This window comes from Vulpes vulpes, chromosome 16 (genome assembly GCF_048418805.1).
Source record: "Vulpes vulpes isolate BD-2025 chromosome 16, VulVul3, whole genome shotgun sequence".
Classification (NCBI taxonomy): domain Eukaryota; kingdom Metazoa; phylum Chordata; class Mammalia; order Carnivora; family Canidae; genus Vulpes; species Vulpes vulpes.
Genome location: NC_132795.1, coordinates 43,808,029 through 43,833,960, shown reverse-complemented (window position 1 = coordinate 43,833,960; position 25,932 = coordinate 43,808,029). Strand labels below are relative to the sequence as shown.

At 40.1% G+C, this 25,932-nt stretch overlaps 1 protein-coding gene across 2 annotated transcripts in view; it reads right to left on the bottom strand.

The window, feature by feature from the left end:
* Nucleotides 1–25,932, bottom strand: part of TRHDE (thyrotropin releasing hormone degrading enzyme) — a 372,106-nt gene that overhangs the window by 335,912 nt on the left and 10,262 nt on the right. For both annotated transcript variants that reach the window (XM_026001636.2, XM_072742405.1), the window contains exon 2: nt 22,195–22,468. In XM_026001636.2, the coding sequence (XP_025857421.2) occupies nt 22,195–22,468 (274 nt within the window). The remainder of the gene's footprint in view (nt 1–22,194; nt 22,469–25,932) is intronic.

Sequence of the window (25,932 nt, the reverse complement as noted above, 5' to 3'; positions counted from 1 at the left end):
AGCGAGCACACGCCCATTGCCCCGGTCCTCGGCTTCAAACACCCCGACCCTCCGCTTGCCCTGCAGCCGCACCCTGGCCTCAAGGCCCCGCCACCAAGCGCTGGCTCCCTGGGCGCCCCGCGTCCAACCGGCCCAACGCCCTGCCCGGCTCAGCGGCCTCCCGCCCTCCAAGCCCTCCCGGCCTCCCACCCGAGCCAAGAGTTCTACTGTTAAAAGAAAAAAAAAGAACAAAGAAATGAGCTAAAAGTACGTGGACTAGCATTACCAAAAAAGTAAAGCAAGACAAATGATGCATCTAGACACGAACCTGAGACTTGAGTCGCCTCTCAAGCAAGTCAGAAAGGGAAACACCGCGGCTTAGAGAAATTTCTTCAATGAGGAATGTATCTCCCACTAGACTACAGACATGATGAGACCATAGGTAACCTAACAGCTTTAAGAAATACAGAAATACCACTTAGTCGACCACTCTATGTATCATGTTCAACTTTGAAAAAACGAAAGCGTAACATTAAATGATCACCCAACGAGAGCATTTGTACAGTCACCGCTTGTTCCTGTAGGAGGCCACATACTCTGCAGGACTAGGGTTGAAGGACTAGGGTTACCCTGCAGGTAAGGGTTGAAGAAAAATCATCTGCTACACGTCAGGTGCTTTACATACGCCCACAATAAAAGCTCGTTAGGTTAGATGATATTACTTAAGGTGCGTAAGCAAAACGGCTAATACGCAGTAGAACCAGAATCGGTTCCGGTCCCGAATCTGCCAACCTTGAAAATCCTCCCTCTAGGCCGCGCGCGTCCACCATCTCACGGAGCGCATTTATGCTGAAAGAAGTCAATTGGAGAAGGACAAACATTATATGGTCTCATTCATTTGGGGAATGTAAAAATTAGTAAAGGGGAATAAAGGGAAAGGAGAGAAAAATGAGTGAAAATATCAAAACGTGAGAGACTCCTAAGTCTGGGAAATGAACAAGGGGTAGTGGAAGGGGAGGTGGGCGGGGGGTTGTGGTGACTGGGGAGGGCACTTGGCGGGATGAGCACTGGGTGTTATGCTGTATGTTGGCAAACTGAACTCCAATAAAATTTTTTAAATTAAAAATAAAGGAGCGCATTGTCGACATGCCCATTAAACGACCGCACTCAGATATCAATTGTCTAAAGAAGTCACTGGCAAATGCTGGGCCACCGGCAATTTGTCCTCACCTTCCCTGCTCTATGCAGCTGTACTAATAGTCTGTGGGACAGGAGGACAAATAAATGTGCATTAGCCACCGAGAGTTGCCCTGCTCGGAGAGCCTCTCTGTATTGTCACTCAGTCCCCTCAAGCAATGCAAAACCAGAGAAGAATCTTCAAGAAAGCAAAAAGTATATACAATCAGCCTTCATTCTCCTGAAGCCTCTAGGCCGTTATTCGTTGAGTCCCAAGAGTTCCACGCCATATAGGAGGGGAGAGACAGGCATGACAAAAAGGGGACCTTCACCATAAAGCATCTGATTTTTAATAAAAACTACATTTTTATAGGTGCACATAAAACGCATTAGCGACAAAACTCCTTCTCCGAAGTTCAACGGATCGCCTTGTTGGGTGGAATTATTTAGTATTATCTATTGAGGAAATGGAAAGATTTCAATTTTAGTCTTAGTTGAGCGGACTCAGAACTGTTCCGATGACAATGAGCCACTAAGTCAGCTGTTCCCTGCGTCACACAGAAACCGTCTGTATCTTCTCAGCCTAACACAAACCAAGAGCGTTCCTTGAATTCTCTCGTCTCATCACCCATATCCAATAAATCATGAATCCTGGCAGTTCCGCTTTTAAAATGTGGCCCACATTCTGCTAGTTTTCTACACTCCACTACCGACACTCTGCAGTCACCATTTAGATGGTCCCTTAGCTTCCATCCTTTACCCCGCTACCGAATGTTCCACACTGCAGCAGAGGGACCTTCTTAAAATAGAAGTCTGACGTGTCATTCCTTGGCTTGAACCCTTTCAAAGGCTTCCCATCACACTGAGGCTGGAAACAGACGTGCCTGTGATCACCTGTAAGGTACCACCTGAATGCACACACACACACTTGCACACGCAGGTACACTCACACATCGACCTCCTCATCTCCCACTCTCCCCTCCCCCCAGGGCTCCCCCTAAAGCATAGGGAACACCCCAGGCATTCCCGCACCTCAATGCCTCAGCGCTGCCCATCCCCTGCTCCCAGAATGTCCTTTCCCTACGAATCCCAGTGCCCACTCCTCCAGGGCAGTTGTCTGTCCTCAAATATCCATTTGCACAGAGGTCTTGCGTAAGCTTCCCCTTTTAGATTAAATCACTCTCTCTCCCTGCTTTGTCATTCTCAGCGTAGATCACCAGCTTGGTCCTTATGTATTTTATGTTCTTGTCAGTCTCTCTCTCCCACCACTATTGAGTGTAAGTAAAATAGAATAAATAATAGAATGTAGGCTCTGCGAAGCTTTGCCCGTTTCACTCACTAGGATGGAGCCAGAGTACATGAAAATCCCACTGTTGAGTGCTGTTGAGTGAAAAAAAGAAGAGCTGTTGAGTGAAAAAAAAAAAAAAAAAAAAAGAGCTGTTGAGTGAACCTTACTGGAGGACTGAATGAATGAGATAATGACATGTGTACAAAGACAAAAGAAGGTGTATCCTGCTTGCTACAGCCGAAATGCATGCGTCAACAACCTCTAATGCTGTTGCCAAGTTGTTTGGCGTAAATTTAAAATAAATGAGAAACTAGAGCCAAAGTCAGCTTTATGTGATTGAGTACTGGAACTATATGTATCATAAAATGCTTCCTATCCTCCCTAACTTAACAATGTCAGTATTACACAGATTTTCAGAAAGCCCAGCGCTCGCTAGGCTGTGATTTACAGAAAGATCATGCTTCGTCCATCATTACTTTCTTACATGGTCTCAAAACCTAATGAGCAAATTAATATATTGTCCTTCAGTTTGTTTTCAGCAATTACTGGAGACATGGGAAACATTCATAAGAAATAGAGGTGAATACTGAGGGGGGCACTTGATGGGATGAGCACTGGGTGTTATTCTATATGTTGGCAAATTGAACGCCAATAAAAAATAAATTTAAAAAAAATAAAAAATAAAATGGTTAAAAAAAAGAAATAGAGGTGAATAAATTCTACTTGTTTGTCCTACAAAGTATCAGATTGCCAACTAATCTCATTTTTTTTTTTTTTTTTTGGAGAAAAACAAGAGTTTCAATTGGATACCCACCAGCAGAACAAGGTGTCATGAGGCATGGCAAGGTGGGGACGGGGATAACAGAAGAACCCAAGCTGCACAGAACCTGTCTTAGGAATAGCATCTCTTGGTAGGTAAGATGGACTTTGGATGACTCGGCTGTACATCCACACGGCCTAAAAAGTAGTCATAACCAAGGCAAAGGGAGCTACAATGCCAATTCAGAAATCCAAGAGTGTCTTCCAAGATTTGGAGCATGAGGAGGGGTAATGTAGCTTTGTTTGAGGGGAAGAAAGGAGTCTGGGGCCTAGAATCAGTAGAACCAGTGAAAGCTACTGGAGAAAATGATCTACTCTTATCAGATTGCACCTACGTATTTAGACGGACCTTGTGTCTTCAATAAGAACATCTCATCACTGCTGGGGTTTTTGCCTGGATTGGGATTGCCCCTATATATCAAACCAGAAACACATTCCCTTTCTCTAGCCGCAGTCATGTCCTGAAACAACTATCCTCACGTAGTTAGAAGACATCCTACTAAAAATATCAGGACCTGTGACTGAGGAGGCAAATGATTGTGTAGCCAATTGCCCTTCTGGATGCTTAGTCACCATTTGGTGATTAGTTGTTTGGCTTGTCATCAACGGCAATTTATGCCTCTATGATGGCATTTGCAAAAGTCATACCATGAGCCCAGCCATGTTCCAACATCGTTCTCAGCCATGGTCCACGATGATTGAGCCTGGAGTCTTTCAGTGGCATTGAGAACAGATAAACTGTTAAAAGTGCCTTAACCTAATTTGTGTAGTATTAGTCATTTTCTAATGAGAATGTCACATGTTCCCTTTAAAGCCTCAGAATTATTCCATCATCATCTTGGGGGCTTAGGTACTCTTGAACAAAAAATATAAGAAAAAACATTCGGTGATATAATACTCATGAGACTATCTCCCAGAATTAAGGGCTTTCCTTGTTTGTGAAATTTCATTAGGGTGTCTCTTTTTTTTGGTGGATTTTCCTAGTTAAAAAAAAAATCCACCTCGATTTCTCACTCTATTTCTCTCTCTCAGGATATTCATCCAACCACAGGATGAGAGGACAGACACAGGATACGGTGAGACAGCTTTTTGCTCATCTACAACCCCATATAACTACTTAGAGAGGAAATATCTCCTTCAAGAGACCAGTTCAGCTAGTGTATAATCCAGTCCGGGGATATTGGGAGTCCAAAGGCTCTAGAGGCGAATAACCATCTCAGGGACAGACCTTGCTATGAGGAGCTCATTATTCACCTCTTGATTAGATAGACTGCTCTAAGACTTCTAAGAGGCTGCTGTTTGTGTCATCTCAAGATGATAAATAAGCTTAACCAGGTATTTTTCTATTTAATTCGTGAATTAGCTATCATGCAGAGAAAGGTACATATATTTATATAAATCCAAACCAAATTTTCTATAAATCATACCTTGGTCAGATCTCTGCTACTCCAAACTTTCCTAATATTTATGTATGAGCCCCTCGGTTATTGAGCACTATATACTGGAAAGGGTGCCAAACTCACTAAATAAAATCAGGCTCTCTCTGCAGCCACCCCATCATACGGTGACATTTCCTTTTCCCGGTTAGAATAAAAATAACAAAGTAGACATTAAGTCTAAAACACACGGCAGTAAAATTCCAACAAAATCTGAAGGATGAGGGAATATTGACATTCCCATTATCAGTAGGGCCAAATATGTTCTATATCTAAATCTGAAGAATCTAAAACCTACAACTAGGAGCTTCATTGGAGGCAACAGAGGTAATTAGATTGTCTCATGGAAAATATATGTAGAACTAGATAGAACCTGTTTAATATTTTAGTTCTAACATCCACCAACTAGGTGACAATGATCGAGTTGTTAAGCCCTTTGAGAATCCGTTTTCTTCCCTAAAAAACAGGGATAATGACAGCAGCAACATCACACGGTTGCTTTTCACTGCTCCTGGCACAAGCTCAGTGCTGAGTAAGTGTCCAAAGCGGCTATTGTATTTTAATGATAATATTCTGTGTAAGCACTGCCGTCTGTTGATGTCCAACCTCTCTGTTCTTTACTTTGGAACCCCTCATTTCCATCTCAACACACGGCTGTATAGAATAGACTCCATTTTCCAACATCCTTTGCGCCTAAACATAGCATGTAAGCAAGTTACGGTCAATGAAAACATTTTTTTAATGCTTTACATGTGACACAATGGCCAAAGACCATCCAGAGAGAGGGCATGGGAAGTAAACCTCCAGTCCATGATATCCTCATGCAGGAATGTATATCAGAGCATTTTTGTATCTCTCAAAGCTGAGACCCTACATCTGAAGGGTCAAGTTCAACCAGTCTAGAGTAGTAAATCCAGAAATGTGGATCTGAAAAACAGCAGATGATTCAAATATGCACCTGTGCTTTAGGAACCGCTGCTGTAGAGCCTCCCCGAAGTACCATCCATCTAAAATATGAAAAGTAAATGAACATCAATCAAGCAGTACGCTGGAAACTCTTCAAACTGAGCAACATTCATGCTGTCTTGAAACAGCCACACAACACCTGACTATAACACACAGTATAAAAAAGTTCCTTCTCGTTTGTTCTCTCTACATGATGAGCTTATTGATGTATGAGCCCCTCAGTCATTGAGCACTATATACTGGAAATGGTGCCAAACTCACTAAATAAAATCAGGCTCTCTCTGCAGCCACCCCATCTTATGGTGACATCTGTCTCCATAATCCTTCTGTTTCCCACCCAGAACCTCAAAGTTCCTAACGATGTATTCTAGATGTCTTCCCATTGCCTTTGTGTGCACACTTATCTGCAGAAGTAAGGGCCTATCAGTGAGTGAGATGAGTCTTGATGAGCCCCCGCCATCCCCTGAATACTCGCTCCAGGTTGACTACACACCTCCAGATGGAGTTGCGTCTTTTATACGGGGTCATCAACCACCAAGCCATTCTTCTAGAGCAATGATTCTCAATCGGGGGTGATTTTGCCAGGGCATGTTTGACAGCATCTGGAGACATTTTTGGTTGTCACAACTGGAGGTGCTACTGGCACTTAGCAGGTAGAGTCCAGGGATGCTGCTAAATGTCATCTCATAATGCCCAGGACGGACCCTCCCAACAAAGAACTACCCAATCCAAAATTAACGGTGACAAGGTTGAGAAATTGTTCCAAAGGGTGTTGAAGGGAACCCCTTCCCCCATAGATCTGTGGTCATGATGTCATAATATCCACAATAATACATTTTCTGAGAAGCATCTCACATCAAACTAGAAAATAAATTCCATGAAGAGAAAAAAAACATGATTCTTGTGCACACACTCCTGCGTCTGCCCTGCAGATTTCATTCGTAACATCCCTGAGACACTGCACTGGACTAGGGAGGAACACAGGCTTTGCACTCAGGCCCCCTGAGCTTGAGCCCCCCCTCCAGCATTTAATACTACATTACGACGCCCAAGTCAAGCCAGTTCCCTGAGCCTCTTACTCCCTCATCTGTAAGATCATAAAAAGTACTGTGATGGGAACGTCCTAATCACATTGTTATAAAGATTAAATAAGATAATCCACGTAAAGTGCTTAGAACAGTATCTGACACATAATACGGGATGTATAAAATAATGCCATTTTAAAATAAAATCACTAATTTGATGAATAATTTTACGATGCTCCAATAGTGCAGAAAAATCTCCTCCTTCCCGTGTTTTAACCTACACGCCCTTTCCCCCCTCACCGCACCTTTAATCATACCCTGATAGCTAATAGGATACAATTTTGTTTTCTATATGTGGACCTAGAGGATAGACACAGACACCTCTTTGTTTTAATGCTGGCTTAATTCTCCATGTCTTCAAATACTTTGCTCTCCCGGATTTCTCCCTGAGAATCATAATTCTACACACCAGAGAAGATTCCATCTTCCCCCCAAATGAGAAAATAAGAGATTCCCCTCACTCTCAGGTGATTATTTGACACAAGACCACTCTACTCACCAGCTGTTCACGTTGCCTCTCCCTAAGGGAAGGGAAGGTAGAGAACTGCCCCCACCAAGAGCATCTCTTATGTTTCCACAGAGGACCTCCTGATGGAATCTCTCATTGTCTAACGAATTACTGAAGAAGGAGGACAAAAAAACAAGAACACTCTCCCATTTAGACCAAATGATCCTGTTTCAAATGATTATTTTTCCCCCATCCGAAATGCTGAGACACACTTCTGCATTAATTCCAGGCATGTGTGGAGATAACCTAACTTTCAGCCTGACTTGCCATTTACAAGATTTACATTTCATCAGAGAGACATGTATAATAAATTTGCCATATTTAAAAGAGAGAGAGAGAGAGAGAGAGAGAGAACTCCGTATTTCTTCACTTTCTTTCACTGGCCCGACAGGATTAAGTGTTAAGCTGGAGGAGAAGAAAGTATGAAATGCCTCCCTCTGGCCAGTGCTCCACCTGAATCCAGAACTCGACAGGAACGGGTCAGACAGGGTAAGAGAGCAAGGGAAAGAAAGCAGGAGAAAACGACCCGAAGCAGGGCACAGGCCGGATGCACCATCCTCTCAGCCAAGCAGCCTAAAACTCTGAGGCCCTTGGATTCCTTTTACTTAGTCTCTAGTCACACAAACCAAGACAATCATCAAGACTTCTTGATTTTTCCTCCAAAAGCATCTCCCATAGTCCACGCAAATACTTACCGAGTGACTGCTATGAGTGGGGACTGTCTACACCACGGAGGATGCAGTGGATGCCTTCCACGTCACTTCCCTGAGCTGCCCCGGGTTGTGTGTATGGTTACACCCAAATAATACAGTGGGCATGTGTGTTTGTCGAAGACGACAGTTCTCTGGCGAGAAAAGACGTTCGGAAAACAACAGAATGAATTCATCCATCGGGACAATGATCCAAAGAGAATGACAACTGAAGGGCGATCGCCGTTCCATCAAGGGAAGGGGCCACGCGGGCAAGGCTTCATGGAGGCCCTGCAACCTAAAGCTGCCTACAGCAGTTAAACTCTCGTGCATGGGGACATCTTCCTTGTTCCACCCACATCCTTTAAAATTGAATGTGGCCATTGAAGCACAGCATTTCATAGAGTTGTGGGGGCTTCAAGAGTTTATTTATCTATGAGAGAGAGAGAGAGAGAGAAGAGAGCGCAGGAGCTGGAGGCGGGCAGAGGGACAAAGAGACCGCCTGCTGAGCATGGAGCCCTACCCCGGGATCCTGACCTGAGCCCGAGGCAGATGCCTAACCGACTGAGCCACCCGGGGCACCCTCAGACTTATGTTGAAATCAAGTCTCATCGGCATGGAAAAAGCACACATGGGCAGTCACTACAGTTGCCTTTCCAAGGCCTGAATCTTCACTATCCATGCTCAGCCATGACCTTCTGGCGGGCTTTCAAAAACACAGGCTTTCTCAACCCTCCAAAACTTTTGGCACATGTCTCCAAAGATGAAAATACTCAAACCTCCCATTTATCACGTCATTTCCTCATCCTGTGGGGACCCTTACTTCTTTCCATTTTCAATCTGTACTAGCCTCTCTGGCCCCACTCTTCCTACTTAATTTCACTTCCTGCAAGGCCACTTTGCGCTTTCCTTGGGATCCAGACGACCGGGTGGAGTACGAGCTTGGAAGCTCAACTGCCCGGGCCCAAATGCTGGCTCTGCCGCTGTAAGCCACGTAACCGTGGGCGAGTTCAGGAGCCCATCTCCCAGAGCCTCTCTTTTTTCATCTAGAAAATGGGAATAACAATTCTTGCCTCAAAACATTAAATGAAGTATTAAATGAAATAAGTGATACTCAGAGCTGTGCCCAGCAGCTCGTCAGTACTCCATAAAGGATCTCTCTCTTTATCTGATGTTGTTGCTTATAGGACATACTTTGTCCTTCCTTGACAATGTCATACTGTTCTTCCTCTGAGAAACTATCACTCCCCAGATTCCATCTACCCCTGAGAGGCGTGTTGATGAAGGAACACCACCAGTATCTACAACATCCCTTAGAAGGGGTCGCACTATTCAGGCAAAAGAAATTGCTCTTTCTCCCGAAAATTTGAGGACTACAGCTAAAGCAATATGAGGACTGTGCCCCCAGAAGATTCTTAATTGTATGCCATCTAGATCCTCAAAGCTATCCTTCTCAGGTCCTAATTATTTAATTCTTCATTTCTGCGAGCCGTCCAGAATCTACCATTGATTTTCTCTAGTGCCTAAGTTTTCTTGAGTTGCTTTCAGACATTTGCAACCAACTACCAGGTATTATTAATCGTCTCATTCTGAAGGAAACCCCATGGTCATTCCTTCCTTGAACACTCTCTTCGCCTCACAAAGAAGGCTCTCTAATTTGCCTTCCACCTACCCATATGCACCTATCCCTCAAGGCCCAACACTTTTAAATAATTACCTATGCCCTCGTTGATCTCCTTCTCTGTTGTTCTTCACCTTATAACATACCACTGAATTCACCATTCCTTTATAAAATAGTGCCTTGTACCATCCAGTGTATGGTAGCAGGTTTTATCCCATCTTATCATCTTATCTTATCTTATCTTATCTTATCTTATCTTATCTTATCTTATCATCAACTGGCTTCTAAACCCTTTGGAAACAAAATCTATACCTTATGCATTGGTTTATGTGCAGTATTTCCCATGGTGCCAAGTCCAGAGATGAATTGAGTATCTATTAGCTTACAAATTAAGGTTAATCAGAAAAGTTTACAATTTTGCCTCTTCTTGTCACTTAGTCCTACATCTAAGTGAACTTCTTATGAATTCTCCTTAGTCCATTCTCTCTTTGATCTTAATTATGCCATAATTTCCCAAGTATCAATAGTTCATTATTGAACACAATTGCTCAATGTATATCTGTAAATGTATGAAGAAATGCTTTTCTATGATTCTAAGAAATATGGCAAGAAATAAATCATTTTCAGGGCCATGTGAGGTTAGGTATGAGTAGTGATTGGCTCTAGGCATTCACCAGTTCCTCCCCAAATCAAAACTAATCAGAAAGCAGCATCTCACAGACCCAGTGAATTTCCTTTCTGCCATCTGGTGTGAAAATGACGTCAAGAAACATTAAGTAGGTGGCAGTAGCTAAGGACAGACAGTACTATTAGCACTTCTGATGCCTTCTTCCACTCTGAATATTCACTTTTCTATATCCAACTGAATACAAAGGCCTTGCAGGCCTTCCTTTGATGCTTTAGCAAAGAATGCTTCTCTTTATTTCCTGCAAGTTCCATCTCCAGAAATATTAATATATCTCAACCAAATATCCTAGGTGGTCTTTCCAAAATTTGATTTTAAATCCTATAAGAATGGCTTGAATCTGAATACATAAACTTTTAGAATATGATTTTGTTTCACCGTTTGTTTTAGATCATAGTTACCCAGAGATTTTTCTCTAGGCTACAGTACATTTTGTGTCTGAGACTAGATGCAAAAGTCTGGCTATTTGTTCACACCAGCCACATTCTAAGCAATAGTACTTGTTTGTTCTACATCCAATTACTGCCTTCTCCTTGATCCTTAGGAAAGTTGATCTAGATGGCACAGCAGCTTTAATCAAACAGGAAAACAGATCCTGGTCCGGTAAATAATAGGAAAAAAAAACTGAGAGTCTTTTAGTAACAATAATAATATATTTTATATCATCCCCATCCTTCTACAGAAAGCTCCTTAGATGATCTGAAGCCCTCCCAAGCTCAAATCCTTTAATGGTTCCCTCTGCTTAAAGGATAAAATCAAAACTCCTTAACATGACTTACAAATCCCTTCATGATCTGGCCCCTGAATAAATCCTCAACCTCATCTCTTACCGTTTCTCTCCTCAATATTACACAATATTCTATGTACCTCTCTTAGGTTATAAAGGGTTAGCCAAAACAATCTTTAATCCTTAACCAAGAGGCATCTAGGTGGCTCAGTCGGTTAAGCGTCTGACTCTTGATTTTGGCTCGGGTCATGATCTCATGGTTGTAGGATGGAGCTCTGCGCTCAGTGGGGAGTCTGCTTGATTCTCTCTCTCCCCCATCCCTCTTCAAACTCATGCATGCTTTCTCTCTCTCTAATAAGTACATCTTTTTTTAAAAAAAAGGAATGAATCCCCCTTTATAAAAAAATAAAAGTAAAAATTAAAAGGGTAAGAGTCCAAGAACTAGAAGGAAAAAAGAATAGGAAGATCAAAAAATAATAGTAACGAACCTGAAGTCAGAAGGAGAGGAGACAGCAAAGAGAAAAAAAGAATGTCAATTCTTTTATGTTATCAGATTATAGGCTATCATGTGGATATGTGGGAATCATATCTAAAAGACAACTGAACTGGTGGTAGCGTCTGCCGTGAAAATCCTAGTAGGACGACGGGGGGAAAGGAAGATCACAGCCGATTCACCTTGCCCTCCACCAAGGAGAGAAGTGGCCCTCGCTGTGCCATGTACATCACACACGTTATCAAGAATGAACACGCTACAACCATGAGTACTCTACACTGACTATTCTGTTTTGTAGGTTTGTTTTTCTTCAAGCTTTTCCTGTAGCTTCTATTAGCTTCTTCAATAAGTAGACTTTTAAGCCTCAGGACAGCTGATAAATTGTGGATTGTGTAACAAAACCCATTATCATCCATCATCAAATTCACCATCAGCCCAGGCCAGCCACAGGGGGCTGGTATTTGCTGAGGCACATGCCATCACACCAACAACCCAATGGAAACTTCGGGGCAAGATGGTTCCATAAGCTTTTCCATTAACTAAAGCCTGCCTACTCAGTTCACTCCCTCTTCAGTTAACATGTCCCTCTGGTCCACCGTTCCACCTCCTATGCAATCAACCCTTATTACTGACAGCTTTCATTCTTTTTTTTTTTAAGATTTATTTATTTATTTATTTATTTATTTATTTATTTATTTATTTATTTTTATGATAGAGAGAGAGAGAGAGGCAGAGACACAGGAGGAGGGAGAAGAAGGCTCCATGCCAGGAGCCTGATGTGGGACTCAATCCCAGGTCTCCAGGATCATGCCCTCAGCCAAAGGCAGGTGCCAAACCGCTGAGCCACCCAGGGATCCCAACGTATTCATTCTTTACACAAACCCCAGACACCCACTGCTTCTGCCCACATTCTTATCCTTATTTAGATCTGTTTCCATCCACCCTCAGAGCCACAGAGAGACTGGAGCACGTTCCTAGGTCTCAAAGGTGATTTTACACCACTAACTACTCCTCCAGTTCCATAACAAAAAACAAACAAAACAAAACAAAAAATATACACAAAACTCTCTTCTTTTGGAGTTCATGGCTTTCACCAATCGTCTTCCACATCTAGGCATCCAGGTGTTACTCACACATCAAGAATCTGAGGCCCAGCGTATGGTTTTCTCACCACACTCAAGGATTCCCCCTTAGTGCTTCCCATGTTTGTTCCACTAGGGCCTCACGGTTCTGCTGCTCCCATGATTATATCTTCAATCCTCTCCATCCATTCACCTTTGCAATAACAGACTTAAAACTCCTTCAACTCATCCTGAAATCTGAGACCCTCTTATCTATCAAGGACCCTCTCTCCACCATACTCCCTTTAGCATTCCACTCCTACTTTTTATTCTCGTGATGACTTCTATTCCTCAACTGTCTCAACCCATTTTCCATGAAGACCACTCCTATTGTGGGTTCTCTTTCCTTTCTGCATCTCTGGGCACCACGGCCTATGATTTCAACAATGCTTTTGTGATCACTCTTTTACCGTTACCCTCTTGACTACTTGCCTTGTGTGCCTCATCAGTGTCCAAGGCTGAATCTTCCCACATCTGTTTTCTCTATTCCTGTTCCTGGGTTCTTTAAACAGAAGGTACAAAACAGTTTTGTCTATTTCCCCTACAAAGACAAGCCATTAAACATCAAGTAGCCATTGGCTACCGTCTAGGACCTTTTTTGTTCTCTTTCTACAGATTCAGCTCTTCTGGAATTAGCATCACCTGCCATAGGCTCTGCATAGATGTATTTTCTTATCCCTTCCATATAGCACTGTTAAAAGCAGTCTACAATCACTGCATTTATTTCTTCACTCTACACTCACTTCTTACCAAAATTATCAAGTCTGTTCCTACCACACTAATGAAATTTAAGGAGGTTCATCAATTAGATTTTTTTTTTAAGTTCTCAAACTCCTTGGCTCCAATAAACTTCTGACCTGGCCACATGGCTTGCTGACAAAATGGCAGACCTAACTGGATGACCCAAACCTGGCTCAAGTATCTCTCTCGTGAAGCAGAGCTGGGTGCCAGAGGTAATCTGGGTACTATAATTCCAAGGTACCCAGGACAGGCATCCCACAGGACAGCCAGCTGAGGTCCACCTGACTGGCAAGCCCAGCTATCACCAACCAACCAATAACACTCAAAGACTTTGCTTTCCTGATAGAGCACAGAGACAATCCCCAATCCTTCCATACATAAGAGCCACCTCATTTCTCCTCCCCTACACTACATCCTCCAGAGCCTAGACTCTGTGTTAAATTCAGTTCCCTCTTTGGCAGTAAAACTTTTCCCCTCAGTACTCAACTCTCTTTAACAACACTTTTCACCTACCTGTTCCTACAGAGTGTCTAAAAATGAATGATCTCTGTATTGTAACATTTGTTATCTATATTTCGATATTAGCCAAAGGCATTTTTCACGAATTTTCATGTCATATATTAATCAAAGTTTTGGAAAATCCTTCATATTGTGACTTCTCTGAAGGGAATTCATTCATTTAGATGTTCAGTGGACTTTCACTGAGTACCTATCATTTTCTATATGTAAAAGGAAATAATGAATCTTACAAAGATGAATAAGATATGGCACCTGCCTCCAAAGAGTTCACAGTCTCAAGGAGCAAAGAGGTCAGCAAGAAAGGGTCATGGAGAGTAAGATAATGACTATAAGAGATGAGGAGGATGACTATCTCTTATTGGGGTCATCAGGAAGCCTCTATCTATATTCCTAAATTGAGTGTATTTTAACTCTTTTGTTACTATTTTTCTTTTTCGATGGACACTTATTATATTTGTGATGCAATCTCAGTGGAATGTCTAATGACAGAAGGACTCCTACTATTAATGTGAATTTTTTTTTCAAATTGGAATATATGAGCATATTAACCCTCACTCACACCTGTCTTGTTAAAATGAGATCCAAGTTTTATTTCAGTAGGAAACTACAAGGAATGATCCCATGTTTTAAGTGTTTTTATACAATATCATCACTGGAACTCCAGCATCAGAAACATGTATCATTTGTATCTGTGAGTGTATTTTCCTGGGTGTGGGTATTTGTAATATACATCACCACTACAAATTTTGTGTATCCCTCCTCTTGTAGTCAGTCCACACAATAAAACTAAAAAATGCTGCGACACTTGATTTTTCCCCGCATGCCTTCTCTAAAAACTCTTTTTTAGCAATATACCCTTCATCCTGAAGTGAGGGAGAGAAGCCATGTTTCTATGATGTGACTCCATATGTGTACTTGTCTAAACAGTGACCAGAGATGAGCACATGACCCCAACAGGGGCAATGAATAATACTCCCTATGAGTTTGGGAGTTTATAAAGGTCACTTTTTCTCTTGGTCCTCTATGGCAATATGCAAAACTTGGGAACTTCTGATGGCAATATTATACCATGTGAATCAAAGAACAGAAGAAGTCTGTCCACAGTGAGCAAAACAAAACAGAAGAAGCACCGATGAGGACCTGCCGTAGGATTCCCAAGTTTCTCTCAGGGCTCCAAGTCCCAGATCGTCCCTGACCTGGGCTGCCTTGAGATATCCCAATACCTTCCTAATAAATTTTGCTTTTTGATTAAGCTCAAATTGAGTTTCTATGACTTGCTAATAAAAAAATGCTGACAAATAAAATTTCATATATCCAGTTAAAATAGGATGAACAGATCACCTGGGCCGTGTAGATTGTGCATCCAAGACTGGCCAACAAAAATGAAAACCCTCATTGGTTGCGATAGCCAATTCAGAATACATAGTGAATCTGGAGGGCAGAAACATTCTATTATGTCACATTCTTGACGGCTCTTCTGCTTCCCCAATGTTTACTTATCCTTATGTTGTGTCCCTCACCAAGTCCTTTAAAAAAATCCTTCCTTTAAAATGCCTTTCATATCTATACTACCCTATCCATTTATATTATAACTACTCTAGTTCATAGTTTCTTAGGTAAATGAGCCCTTAACCCCACTCTCCTCATGTCCAAATATTTTCCACGCTTTTCTCATGCAGATTATAAAAATTAAACAGGTCAAGAATCCAGTTTTTACATTTTCAGTGGCTCTTATTGTTTGTTAACTGAACAAAATCTTAACACTTAGCCAGGCATTAAGCTCTTTCACAATCTAGTTTCTATATACCTCTCAAACTTATATATCCCTACTCCCCTCTAGGATTCCTGAATATATTATCAATTTATTTGTCATCATCAGAGTGAGTACAATGTGTCGGGCACTGTGCTAATGATTCTATAAACATAATCTTCTATAATACATATAGCAGTGTTGATTTCAAACAAGTCTGCAAAGCCTTTGACACTATTCCTATTGCAAGATGGGGTCTATGTTCCCTTTGCTAGAATCTGGGCCAACCTAAGTTTGCTACTAATACAGTGCACTAGAAGTGACACTGTTTAACTTCTTAGGCTAGGCAAGATAGCTATTCCTTGCTAAAAGAAAGAGAAGAAAAAGATAATGACTAATATAATCTATGTAACCATTTAAAATGAACTGAACAGGCAGTGTAAACCCCTGGGTACACTCACCTTTGGAGGCCCACCAGGGCCTGACAACTGTAGGCCACCATGCTACAAGGTAGCTTGGGCCACATGGAGAGACCATATCTCCAGATGAGACCCTCGACTGAGGGGCCAGAAACAGCCAACAACAAGCAAAGATGCTTAGTAAAGATGCCTCCAGATGATTCTGGCCCCTAGGTGTCAAGTCATTACTACAGTCAAGCCCTTCCACCTGAGACATTGTAGAGCAGAGTCCTCCCCAGCTCTGTGCTGCCCATATTCATGATGCACAGGATCCACCAGCATAAGAAATGGTTATTTTTTATTGCTAAGTTTCAAAGTGATTTCTAATTTAGCAAGATCAATTGGGACCAACTTCAGTACCTAGAAGTAGGGCACTGTCATAGCAAAAGGCTTAAAACATGAGGCACTGGCTTTGAGATTGAACTGTAGGTGACAGTAAATGATCCTTGAGGGGACCTTGTATCAGAAGATTCAGGCGCTTTAAGGAAGCTGTTGGTGACAGATTGATGGATGTTAAGTTAAATGGTATTGAAAGCTGAAGGAAAGAGGTCCTCTGTCACAAAGTAGAAGCAAGTCTGGCAATACTGCTATCTGTAATGCTATGGAAAACAAGAAAGAGAACTATTAAACTGTATTTTCTAGCTCAGAAGACTTTCAAGCAGAACATGGAATGTGCCACAGCACCTTCTTTCTGGTCATAAAAAAAATCCAAAACAGGGGAGATGAGCCTAAGAACAAACTGTCCAGTTTCCAAGCAAAATTTGGAATAGGACATACTGAGCTGGAAATGAAAACTCTTTCTCCTTCCTAGCCTCTCCAGATGGCAAAAGACTCTCAAAGTAAGAATCAGACTCAGGGATAAAATATACAGGTCACTGTCAGGAAAATTATCGATAAGCTAAAGATAAAGCCAAGGACGCAACTTCAGGAACTGTCAAGACTTCAAACACTTTTAAAATGATGCCCTTCAAACCTTTTCAAACAGTCAAAAGGTTTTCTAAGAATCTTAAGGGTGTGTCTTATAAACCCTATCTGTTCAGTAGTAGAGCATCTAAGAGTGGTATGAGCATTATTCTGCAAAGCCTCAAAATACACAAAGGCTCATTTTAAAGAGACCCATGGTTTTGTCTTGGAATAGATATAACTTGACACAAAAAGTCAAGTTTTTTTTACTTTTTTTAAAGATTTTATTTATTAATTCATGAGAGGCACAGAGCGAGAGAGAGAGGCAGAGACACAGGCAGAGGGAGAAGCAGGCCCCATGCAAGGAGCCCAACATGGGACTCGATCCCGGGTCTCCAGGATCATGCCCTGGGCCGAAGGTGGCACTAAACCGCTGAGCCTCCCGGGCTGCCCTCAAGTTTTTTTTAAAAAATAACTATACCTGTTTGGACTCAAAGCAACGGAGCCAATGCAAAACATAAAAATAAAAATAAGCCTTCAGACCCCTAATTTTTTACTGATAGGAAACAAGCTGAGAAGGCTATTCAATTGCAAACACAAACTAATTTTTAATTACAAAAGAAAAGATGCCTTAAAAAGCAAAACTAAGAGCTGATGGGGCCAAGTAATAGGAAGGATAACTCACAGGGAACAGCACTAAGCCATAATCTTAAAATTGCCAACATGTGCCCAGTTGGGTTTCAGAACTGCTATCGGCCAATGACTGCTATGTCCTCCCATTTTCTCCATTCTTGAATAGGAAGTCCTATTGAAAAAATCATATTCCCACCTCGCCATTGTCTGTTGAGGGAGAGGAGATAGATAACATGTCTCTTTAGTTAAAAGGTCTTCAGAGCAAGAAAAACCATGTCCAAGAAACCAAACCCAAAGAGTCTCATCTGCACCTAGACCTAAATTAGATGGTGAGATCCTGGATCTCAGACTTCAGTCTGATGTCACAAAGTAGTGAGACCTCTTGGCGAGTGTACTCTATACACGAGATGAATATAAATAATTTGTGGTCCGAGAAAAGATGTATTGATTTAAAAACATGTCCACAAATTTGCTGACACTCCCTATCAAGAGGTGGGATATATGCCCTCCCCCAGCAAATCAGAACCATGGTTAGTGACTTATTTGTAACCATCAGAATGCAGGAGAAGCAATGATGTTTATGATTATAATAACCATACGCTATCTCCCGTAGACATCCTATAGATATCCCTATCTCTTTGTCTTTTCTTAGTAACATTTCCCACTAAGAATTATATGCACACATCATCTGCCTTTCTAAGACCAAATCATCACTCAGGGTCATATTAAATCCCGTCTCCTCCACAAAGCTCATCATAAGACCCCAACCTTAGCAATTTCTCCATCTTCTAAGCAGTCTTAAACTTATTTTCTACAATTTGCATTTCCCAATTAGTGAACGTATTACTAATACACAATGAGTGAATTTATTGCTTCTCTGACACATATTCCTTGGCTACCCTCTTGAATTATGTCCCTAGGTAAGGGTTGAAAATCCAAAGGCCGAAGGAGCCTCGGTGTCCATCGAAAGATGAATGGATAAAGAAGATGTGGTTTATGTATACAATGGAATATTACTCAGCGATTAGAAACGATAAATACCCACCATTTGCTTCAACGTGGATGGAACTGGAGGGTATTATGCTGAGTGAAATAAGTCAATCGGAGAAGGACAAGCAGTGTATGTTCTCATTCATTTGGGGAATATAAATAATAGTGAAAGGGAATATAAAGGAAGGGAGAAGAAATGTTGGGAAATATCAGGAAGGGAGACAGAACATAAAGACTCCTAACTTGGGGAAACGAACTAGGGGTGGTGGAAGGGGGGAGGAGGGCGGGTGTTGGAGGGGAATGGGTGACGGGCACTGAGGTGGACACTTGACGGGATGAGCACTGGGTGTTTTTCTGTATGTTGGTAAATTGAACACCAATAAAAATTAATTTAAAAAAAAAAAAAAAAAAGAAAATCCAAAGGCCTACAGAATGAAAGCAGGTAATACACAACAGTGAAGTTGACGTGGTGCAAAAGAAAAAAGTGGTCTGGGTGAGGTTACACTAGGAAGCAAATGCCCCAGGTAAATGGGTCAGCCACCACCCAGTCATAGCACACTGATTTTATCCATAGCAAATATTACCACCTGATAATACATTTATTTGCTTATTGTCACTCCCTCCTCATTAGAATGTAAGTTCCCTGAGGGCAGGAACATTGTTGTTTGTTTGCTGCTATATCACCAAAGCCTAGACAAATACCTGACAATCAGTAAATATGTACTGAAGGAATAAATAAGTAAACAATTATTGCTACGTGGGAATGTGAGCCCAATGTGACAAGATCTTCCCAATTTCAAGAGAAGCCAGAAATACATAATTTTATGTGCACTCTCTCAATTTCTAAATATCGACAATTAATTACAAAAATATTAAGCTATTTTAGGGATGGGTCAACAAAATATATCTGCCAGCTTGGATTCATCTGAAAGACGCACATGCAATCGCTGTACTAGAAGCATCTTAGAGTTTCTTTTTTTAACCTAATTACTTAGGATAGTGCCTTGCAAAGTATAGAAAACTTGAGAAGTAAATGATGATGCTTCAAATACACACATTTGAGGCACTGTTACCATTCAGCTGTAAATTATTAAGATGCTACTCTAGCTACACTCTCACATCTCAAAGAAAACTGCGTCAGCTTCTGATCCAAAATGACCACTTAGACTTCACATGACTGTTTGACACCCAAGATCCTAAAGCTAAACTTCCACTCCTTCCAGCTGTTAAGAGTTCAGAAATGTGATTCCTATGTGCTCCTCACCAGTAATAAAGAGAAAAGGCAATGAAAATAAAATAGATTGGATATCCAAGGGGTGACTGAGAAAAAGAACCAGCTTTAAACTGTGTTTCCGCAGTTGATAAATAAGGGCTCCCAGTGGCAATTTTGTTTTCCTTTTTATTATCCTTAGTATTTTTAGATTATAAAACCCAAGATTTTATTTCAGTTGACCTTTCGATGTTCTCTGGTAGCATGTTTTATCTTTTCTACATAAAAATTATTAAATAGGAATTTTTAAATGTTTACTAATTACTTGGATTCTTAACTCTAATAAAAGTCACATCTAAATAATTAGAGTGTGTCTGGTTTTAAATATGGGTCACTTAGCAACAAGCTTAATTGTATAGGGCTGAGAACACTTTAAGGATGCTTTAAAGAAAACCTACTAAAAACCAAAAAAAAAAAAAAAAACAATACCAGTGTGCCCTATGCTACAAGTTGACGCACAGCAAGCCAGTCATCAACTTTTGAAGATGTCAAAGTAAATGAGATGTCTTGGTGTTCCTTTTCTGTGTGTGGCCCAACATGTATTGAAGTGTTAAAGTTCAATAAACTTGAAGTTTTCATAGGAGACATCAACAAACATCAGAGGAATTCAACATATCAAATAAGTTGAGAAGAATAAAATGTTTTCTGGCCCTCTACAGCCAGCAATAAGGACCTAATTTTAATGATTATGTAGATTAATTCACTGTAAACAGTTCTTCAATAATGGCATTAATTTTTTATGCAAGCATATTTTATTGTTTTAAATAGGTCCCGCAGTGATTTAAATCGAAAGTAACACTGAGACAAATTTACTTTTCTAAAACTATTTTTCAAAATTTAGGTTGTTATAGACCTATGAATTTCCTACAGAACAAGAATATAGATTTCTATTAATTCCTTTTTACATTCGAGCAACACTAAATATGATGGCCACTGGATGGGGAGAATAATTACTTGAATTCTTCTACAGACATACAGCTAAAATGATGAAACAGAGTTCCCAGGGTATATGCGGGGAGAAAGCCCAAAATTTGGGATCACACCAACAAAAGTTTGTCTTGCAGCTCTACCATTTGTTTACTTTTTGACTTTGGGTAAATTACCTAATCTCTTTAAACCTCAATTTACTTTATTCATCTAGAAAAACGGAATCATAATACTTTGCTTTAGGGGTGACATAAAACTTAAAATAGATGTGTATTTATTGTGTAAGCCATTGAAATGATGAGGAAGTTGTTAACTCAGCATGGCCTGACCTGGCCTGACTGGTGCAATCCAACAGCATGCAAAAAAATGCTTAGAACACCATGCTGTCACAGATGATAGTTGTCACAGACAGTTCAATTGATTCTTATTATAAATCGAATGCAGAGCATGACTTCTCAGGCTTCCTATATATCATGCTCCCCTAAGGACACATCTCTACGCAGTTGGGTGTTACGGGCTAAGAGAAGCATTATACCCTTTAGAAATTCTAGCACATGGACGGAAGAACTTGTGAACAAAAATGTTCACCGAGCATTGTCATTAATCTTTCAAAATCAGAAAAATTAAAATGTTTCGCTCAACCCATTCTATTCAGATAAACCACAAAAACATAATTTTACGCAATTTTATGCAAAAACTAAAATGAAATAAAAATAAGGTGCAGAATGATATCTATAATATGAAACACATGAGATTTTAAAGCATGGCATCTATTGTAGAAATATATATATATATATATATATATATATATATACATACATACTTGACAATTGTATGATAATATACATAGAAATGGCAAACATCAAATTCAGAACAGTAGTCATCTCTAAAGGAAGAGGCAAGGTGATGAGATCAGACGGGTGTACACAGAGGGCTTCGACTCTACCCACTATGTATTACTTTCTCAAGAACTAAGTTACACGAGAGCAAAGATGGCAAAATGTTTAGATTCTCTATAGCTGGCTAGTAGGTTTGTGGAGTTTATTATATTATTCTTTACATTTCCTGGATATTTGAAATATTTCACAATAAAAAGAAACAGCTTTCCCAAGCATATAAACAAAAAGCAATTTGCCAAGTAGACAACAGGTGTTTTAGAAATACTCTGAAGATCAAGAGGGACTGGGATGGCGGGGGAGGTGGCGAAAGGGACAAGAGGGCTGGGCATGAAAAAGACAGTTTTGTTAGACTCTTGAGACCAGAAGAGTCTGACCCTTCCCAAGGGTTAGCAAAAGAATTTAGCCACATAAGACTAGAAGAACTAGTCTTATAAAACAACTCATGGTTAATCCAGAAATCAGATGACCATACAGTGTGTACATTGTCTAAAAACATATTTAAAATACTTACTGCAACCCCACTCTTGGTGGTAGTTTCTCTGTATGTGAAGTTGCAAATCGCCCAGGCTAAATAATATGTAGACATGAGAGGGGTCTGTGAAAAGTGATCCGTAACCCATCCATCTTCCTCAAACACGGAAGTTTCCACTGGCATATTCGATAAAGATAAATAGGTTGCTTGATGCTTGATGCTAATTTTGAAAGTGGCCTTGTAGATTGGCTCATCAAAACAAGGAAATGCCTTTCTGGCATGTGTGGGTGAAAACTGCGTAACACCGAGGAATCTGGAAAAAAGAAAATGACATTCTGAATTACATTTAGGGCTTGAGTTAAGTTATGACCATTTTACATGCTTCTGCTGGTAATATATTTTGCCAAATCGCAAGGTACTTTTTTTGAACTGAACTTAAGTACATGAAGAGCATGAAAGAATAATTTATACATATCCCCAACAATAAAAATTCTTCAGGGGGAGTCTCTATCTCAATAAAGGAAATTCTCTAAACCCAGACCAGTGCTTAATATAAATAAATAAATAAATAAATAAATAAATAAATAAATAAACAAACAAACACTCACTACCGAGAAACAACTCATTGGCATCCCATTGGTAAATACTGGAAAATAATAGTTCTCCTTTTTGGTATGCCCCCACTTTCCCCACTTTCTCCTCTAAAGGTGTACAAGTAACAACAGGGAAACTAAAATCCAAAAGTCGTCATCAAATACATGCAGAATATAGATCACCAGTGGGAAACACCTGTGCCCTCAAATTTTAGCTACACATGGGCTGATTTTGTTAAGGACTTTGAAACCTGAAAAAAGTTGGTCTAAATTCTGGATTTACAACATTCTCAGCTGTATCACCCTGAATGATTACTATATTTCCCTAAGGCTTGGGTGTTCATTGCTTGAAAGGAAATAATCAAGCCTAACTTTTAAAAAGTACTATAAAGCTTAGTGGGAGAAAAAGGATATAAAGAACGTATCACTGCGAAAGATGAAGAGCAACCATCAGGCAGTTAATAAAGGGCAGCCAGTAATTCACAAGGTCTTTAGCCTTTATTGGAATGATTTTTTTTAAGATTTATTTATTTATTCATGAGAGACACAGACACGAGAGAGAGGCAGAGACACAGGCAGAGGGAGAAGCAGGCTCCCTCCGGGGACCCTGACGTGGGACTCGATCCCAGGACCCCAGGATCACCCCTTGAGCCAAAGGCAGGCGCCCAACCACTGAGCCACCCAGGCGTCCCATTTCTTGGAATGATTTAACGCACGTTTATATTGAAGAATCCAGAGACTCTTGGTTTTTACGACTCCTAATATATATTTATTACATAAATTATAAATTCGGTATTATGTTAATATAATACATGCAAATTCATAAAATAAATATCCATATAATAAGCATGTCAATGTGCATATATGTGTACATATCTATATAAACTATATCCAATGCCCTCAGGTTTTCAGATCAAGCTGCAAAGTTGCATCTCATTAAAACTCTAATAAGACGCAACCTCTAAATTCTTTCACAGTTAGGGTTACAAATGAAAATACTCAAACTAGGTACTTTAAGGACACTGTCCTACCTTGCAAAAGAAGCCATGATTTATGATAACATTCGTGACACAGATCAATTAAACTTTTCTGATAACACTAGTCACAAAACTCGATATAAGGCAAGTCAACACCAGACCCCTCAGAAAACATTACTGAGTGCTGAAGTCCTTTCTTTAAAAGGCTCTTTTCCCCATAAGTAGTCCTGCCACCACTCCCCTCTCCATCATCCATGGTTTTCACGGTTAATCTAACGTGGCACACTTTCCCACTGAGCCCAAACCCGGTCTCAAAATTATTCTCAGCATAGCACTTCAGGCAGCTACCACCAATCAATAGGAGTTGACATGTGCATTGAATCTTATTGGCTATCCCTGGCTCAAACCATCAGATGTAAATGTTTATACCTTTTTAACACTATGAAGCCTACATTTATCATTGAGAGTCTGCTTTTTTAAAAGTTAATTTTGAAATAGAGAAAAAATAAGACATTCTAAAGATGAATTATATACTTAACCCTCAGAAAGAGGATTTGGGGCAAATTATCTTGGAAACGGTAGTGGGTTGCTACATACCAGGCTTGGGTAACTGCCTGAGCCTATTTTTCCATTAGTAGAAGGAAAATAATAATGCATCCTAGGCCTTCCTTCCAAAGCTGTGGAGATGATAAAATGACATAATATATGGGAAGGAAGTTTTAACTACAAATCTTCAGACAAATATGAGGCTAAAGTTGGAAGCAATCTTAGAAACAAATTGTCCGGCTCTCATAAACTTCTAAGATGAAAAATGGTTCCAGTAGGGTTAAGTGATTTGTCCAAAGTGACACCAGCAATTAGTGCAAAGCTGAATCTGGAAGTCACATTTTCTGCGTATGAGTAAAAAGTAGTTATATTTCAAGAACAGTAAAATAACCTTTAGCCATAATTTATAAACAACATTTTAGTTTGACTATTTGTAATAAAAGGTTCTTTTTTTCCAAACGTGCCAGGACTGTGGTAATATTTTCCCTTATGGTTTTCTATTGAGAGTCATATAGTTTTGTTTAATCAAATATCAGTGCTTTTTAGCTAAAATGAACCCACTTACAATTTTCTCTTCATTTGTTTCTGTCTTTCATAATGTTTTTGAATCTCATCTTTCCATCTTATTAATAGAAATGCCCACTGAGCTTGATATTTCTTTCCTGAGCTGTTTAAAAGTTACCCACAGGATTCTACAGATGGGGGAAAAGTGTTCCTTTTTAACTTTCAAGTTATCAGAACTCCAGCTCCACCACAGAACAGATGTCATCTGCTGTGTGTGAGTTTTTCACTGTATTAGGTACATGGTAGGATTTTTTTTTTTTTTTAAGATATAACCACTTTTGTCCTTAAGGTCATAAGGTAGACAACTCATCCTATTGTGGGGGAAGTTCTGTAAGAGTTCAACAGAAGGGTTGAAATTAGAATGTATGAGTCACTAATTAAAAATCAAAGGTGTCTTTGGCATTCAGTAATTAATGGGTGGGAATTTATTAGATGTAGAAGATTACCTCTGGGTTAATGAGAAATTAATAAACCAAATATTTATGTAGAAGACTCATGCTGTTCAGTCTCTTTTTGCCTTACATAGTAAGTAAATATGTTGGTAAAGCTACCAATTTAAGTCACTGATTCTCAGGGTTGAAGGGAATATAAAGACCATCTAGTGTCTTTTTCTGCAATTAATATTCCTAATGAATTCACACACACAGTATATATCTATGCACAGAGGGCCACCATATATTCTGATAATGTCTAAATGAGGAAATACCAATTTCACAGTCTGGCAACTGAGGACGATTGCAATTGAATTTCAATTCGGTATTTAGGAAATCAAAAGAAGTCCCTTGGTAAAGAAGAGCAGTCGGACTAGATTACTTTTTAGGTCTTTTCCAAGCCCAAGATCCTATAACTGAACAAAATTGAGAAATAAAATATTCCCTGAATTTGATGAGATTTTTCAAATATTAAATTACGCTACCGCTAAACAGCTTTTTACCACAAGCTCTTGTAATAACATGTTTCTCTTAATCATTGTCCTTGAGTGTTCGATGCTGAGGAGAAAAAGATAAATATATATGCTTCCTTCCCTCGAGGAGTTTATACTCTTAATAAAAGGAATTAAACAAATATCTAAACAGGTATTATACAAAAAGCTGTGG